The sequence below is a fragment of the Rhagoletis pomonella genome, unplaced genomic scaffold (assembly GCF_013731165.1).
Source record: "Rhagoletis pomonella isolate Grant_MI unplaced genomic scaffold, Rhpom_1.0 Rhpom_scaffold_12574, whole genome shotgun sequence".
Classification (NCBI taxonomy): Eukaryota; Metazoa; Arthropoda; class Insecta; order Diptera; family Tephritidae; genus Rhagoletis; species Rhagoletis pomonella.
Window position 1 is genome coordinate 1 of NW_023471100.1, and position 4,609 is coordinate 4,609.

At 38.2% G+C, this 4,609-nt stretch overlaps 1 protein-coding gene across 1 annotated transcript; it reads right to left on the minus strand.

The window, feature by feature from the left end:
• Nucleotides 1-1,827: 1,827 nt before the first annotated feature.
• On the minus strand, nt 1,828-2,452 carry LOC118756858 (the record flags this gene model as incomplete). The annotated part of the gene is made up of 1 exon (XM_036491595.1): nt 1,828-2,452. A coding segment is annotated over one exon (625 nt), but the record flags the coding sequence as incomplete, so codon positions are not given.
• Nucleotides 2,453-4,609: the final 2,157 nt, after the last annotated feature.

A 4,609-nucleotide genomic window follows, 5' to 3' on the forward strand; every position in this document is an offset into this window, starting at 1 on the left:
ATTTCCGCGGGCCTTATTGCACTCCACCATTTTACACCTCTTGCCGGCGGATCTATCGGCCAAGAATATAGCATCAAATACTGCCGCCAGGCTTTATGCTACGGAGTAGTTTATGTGCAGGTCCTACGGACACCGTAGTATAGCGTACACTTTGAGACGAACTTCGAGTCCACTATAGAGGTCCAAGGCGGCGGGAGTGAGGGCATGAGAAGGGCACAGAGGGGTCGATGATGGAAAAAGGCGTAGGTGCGGAAGTCGAAAGCGGTGGAGCTACTAAACAATAACCTAATGCTGACTACGCACGAGGCAACCGTATGAGCATTGTTTCTCATATATATAAATTCGTGTTGCCGCCACCGTTGCTCGAAAATTAAAATATTTTGATATTTTGTATTGGTTGCCGTATCGATTGCCTCGTATGTATCGTTGTGTATTGAGTTTATTGCCTTAGTTAACTGAAAACAAGTGAGCTGAAAAGGTGTTTTGGTAGAAAACAAAATTTTCTTCCGTATGCTCATTTCATAACACAGCACACACTACTGCGGTTGCCGCAATAGTTGCCTCTACGGTTGCCTTGTGTGTATTGAACAAGAAAAACATGTTGCTTCAAAACGTTGCTTCAACGATGGCCCCGTGTGTAGTCAGCATAAAAAATAAACATTGACAGTAACACCTCGATAAAGGCGCTCCTATCGCGCAGCACTTTCTCAAGAAGTGTGGTGGAGTGCAGATCAGCTCTGCATTTGCTACATACTGATACATCTGTACTGGGTGCCGCGGCACAACGGCGTCGCGGCCAATGAGGAGGCGGAAATGCTTGCCAAAGAAGGCAAGATTTCCCGCCAAGCGATTAAACGAAAGTTGGACCTCTCCATGATCTGGAATTAGCAGAAGATGTGAACCAAAAGACAAGGCTGCAAAGTGTCCTGGATTATGGGCACAGTGTACGACATAAAGCTCACGTAGTTTCTCCTATCTTTCAATAAGTAGGAGGCTAGGCTAGTGTTGAGTATCTAACTCAACATTCGTCTGCTGGCATCGCATGCTTTTAAACTGACTCTGTAGGAGATACAGGATGAAGGAAGAGACAGTGGACCAACATGGATTAGCATCCTGGGAGCAGGCTTTCAAGGTGTTCCAGATGCCAAGAGGACATTGCTCCTGGTGCTCAGTGATTAGCTGCCTAATGTGGTCGTAGTTTATTTGGTACGCTAGCGAGCCTACCTGACCTAAAGCAAAAATCACACGATTTGTACATCAAAGACATAATTTTTTGATTGGTTAAAGCTATTCCATAGGTATTTCACTAAAGGATCCTGACTTAACAATTTGTAATCCAACACTTTGCTTCATAGGCGTTTCTTAGCTCAAAAAAGCGGCCAGAGAAATTAAGAGCATAAGAAACCAATAGGCCTACTACCTAACTTGAACTGACTCAGTGAGAGGGGAGTACCAGGTTGCATGTACAAGAAAAAAAAAAATTTCAATAAAAAAATGATGGGTAGGATTTTAAGTAAAGCAGAGTCCGCAATACACTGCGCGATGCCTCAAACTAGACTGAACATGATTTGAGGTGCCATCAATTTATTAGATACTTAAATACATAAGTGCTGTTATATGACACTTGAGAAGTGCATACACAAAAATTTCATAAATTTCATAAAAGAAATTCTGCACATTTTTTGTGCGTTTAGTATGCATTTAGGCGCTAAGTGTTAGTAGTCGCCTAAATAAACTTTTATTTTTATATTTTGGATTTTCAGATAGTCAATTCAAATAATATGAAAAAAAACAAAAAAAAAAAACAATTTTCTTCATTTCACTTACCCCGTCGCGGTGAAGTTCGCTGCTCCTCACGACTAAGCGCCGTGGCAGCTGTCGCTGACTCTGCCGCCTCTGTGCCCCTAGTCTTCTTCTGCAGCTGCTGAAACATATTAGCACGAGCGCGTACGCTGTTTCGATGTGCCAAACCAGCAGCACCACTACTCGCTTCGGCATCACCACCTTCATGCTTGGCAGCCTCGGTAGGCGTACCTAAATGGCCCTCAATGCCTGACATTTCAAAGATGCGCTCACTATCGCTACCCAACGAAAGGTTGAATTGTTCACTAACGCTGTTGTTGTAACTATCACTCAGCGAATTTTGGCGTCCGATTGTGTCACGTAGTGGTGGTGTGCTGGCTGCTGCACCAGAAGTTGCGGCGTTGAAGTAATGCTGGCTGTGCAACGGTTGTGTGGCGCAGCGTGTAAGCGTATAGCTGCTGCCCGGTGATGCACTCGAAGCGGCGGAGGGAGAGTTCAAGTGCGCGAATGCGGTATAGTTGAGGCCTGCGTCCAGGGATTTGGTCGGCTTGAAGGCGGATGTGGCGGAGGTGTCGAGCGGCGATGCGGTGGCCTTAAAGCTGCGGGGTTGAGAGGAAGGAAGTAAATTGCACGTGAGTTTTTGGTATTTTTTTTTTTAATAAATTACTTTGGTAAACGTATTTGAATTTGTATTGCTAGATTTTTGTGCACTTAGAGAAATGCGGGTATTGTGTGATATTTGTAATGATTTTTCGGCTCATAAAATATTTACATAAGTAGTACGTCGATAAATATTATATGCGATTTTTGTGTATACAATTTATTTTAAATTATTTATTTATGTTATTATCTAATACATAATCACAATTTTACTCGATAGATACCAGTAGAATAATTAAAAAGCACAACAATAAAAAAATACAAAAATATTCCACTTGGCCAAACTAGATTACTTTGGCTCAATAAACAATTTTCTGCACTTGAATAGCTTAGGTGCTATTCATACATAGATATTGGCTATTGACATAAGCATTAACACACATAGCGATAACACGCTAAAAAATTCAATAGATTTCTTACTATTTTTTATTTATTTATTTTCTGGTTTTTTTGTTGTTTAACTTGTGCTGCTTAGCTTTCAATAAATTCTGTGCGCTTGTTCGCTGGTCAAGCAAAACCAGTAGCAGCTAATCAACAAAAGTTGTTTTGCCGGACGTTAACGTACATAATTAACGTTGCACTTTGATTAGGCATTCCTATTGAATCGATTGAGTATTATTTAGCTTGAAAAGATTCTTCACACTTTCATCATTTTTGTTTCCTATACCACCTTAGCACTTGTGCACGAAGGCGGGTATGGGTTTTATTTTGCAATGGAAAATACTTTGTATTTCACACATACACATGTACATATGTATGTATACATGTGTATTGTACAATCTTACCACATATAAACACTTGTGGAACGTGCTAAAATAAACCCAAAAAAATGGCGAAATATTCAGTAGAGGAAATAAAGCGAAAAACAAGTAAATAGATTTCAATGTAATCGAACATTTTAAACCCAATGCATTTTGAATAAGAAAATTTGAAAGTCAGTTCGTGAACAACCTGCGTTCAACTAATTAGAAACGAAATTCAAATCGATATTGTTTGCAAATGATGTTTATTTTTTTCATTTTTAATCATTTTTATTTAAAATATAATTCAATCTGTAACAGAAACCACAATAATAAAAGTTTCAAAGCTTGTAAAAATTGCAAAAAAATAATCAAACTTCAAAAAATTGTCATCAAAATTTCCAAATTTGTAATCAGAATATTAAGAAAATTCTCGGCTATGCAGTTTTGTAGCCCATTAAACTGTAGTCTAAGAAAGTCCAAGTCTCAAGTCGTTAAAAATTACCGTTGATTTTTTAGATTTTTTTCTGTGGAGGGTGTTGCGGATATTTTTTTCATATAAAAAAAAATGTTGGTCATGTGTTACATGGAAGATATGACTCCTAGTACACAAACAAATTAAACAAGAAATGTTCCCTCTTAATATTATAACAAGATATTGTTATAAATAAACGAAAAAAAAATTATATGAAAATTTCTCTATATTTTTGTACTTCACGTTCCTTCGTCAAAAAACTAGAGATAATAAATTTTTTCAGGTTTTTATCTGTGTATATACCGTTGAAGCTTTTTAAATAAGTCTTTCATAATTAGTTCTGTTCATCGAGCAAACAATTTTAAGCGATTGTTTATTCAAATCGTGTTAGTGCAGACCAAAAAAATATCCATCACTCAAAAATTGAGAGCGCAAAGTGACACTTCTCTTGGAAGGAACTGGCAAAAATGGTGGAAGGACTCTCAGGTTGCACCCCACGAGCGTCTGTCAAAGGGCAAAAGGCAATGCAAGCGGCTTTGACTCCCCCCACTTCAAGTCAAGTTTAATGTAAGCGGGGAGAGTGTAAAAACTCTCACTGGATACCTGACAGGACAGATAGGACATTTCTATGTTAACAACGATGTCTTTCAGAGGCTTTTTTTTAGGCTTTTACGAGCAAACACTCCATGGGCAAAGTCTTCCATAATACAAAATGCATTGGGTTTAGTGTTTTTTCAATTGAGCAATAACAAAAATTGCAAACGTTGCACTGAATCCGTTAATTTATATTTTGCATAAAAATCCATACAAATGAAGTGTTGTAAGCATTTTTTGCTGATTATTTATAATTTTGCACACATACATACGTACACTATATGCTTGGTTGTTTTATCGTCTTTTAATATATTTTCTGTACATAATTTTTCGATAA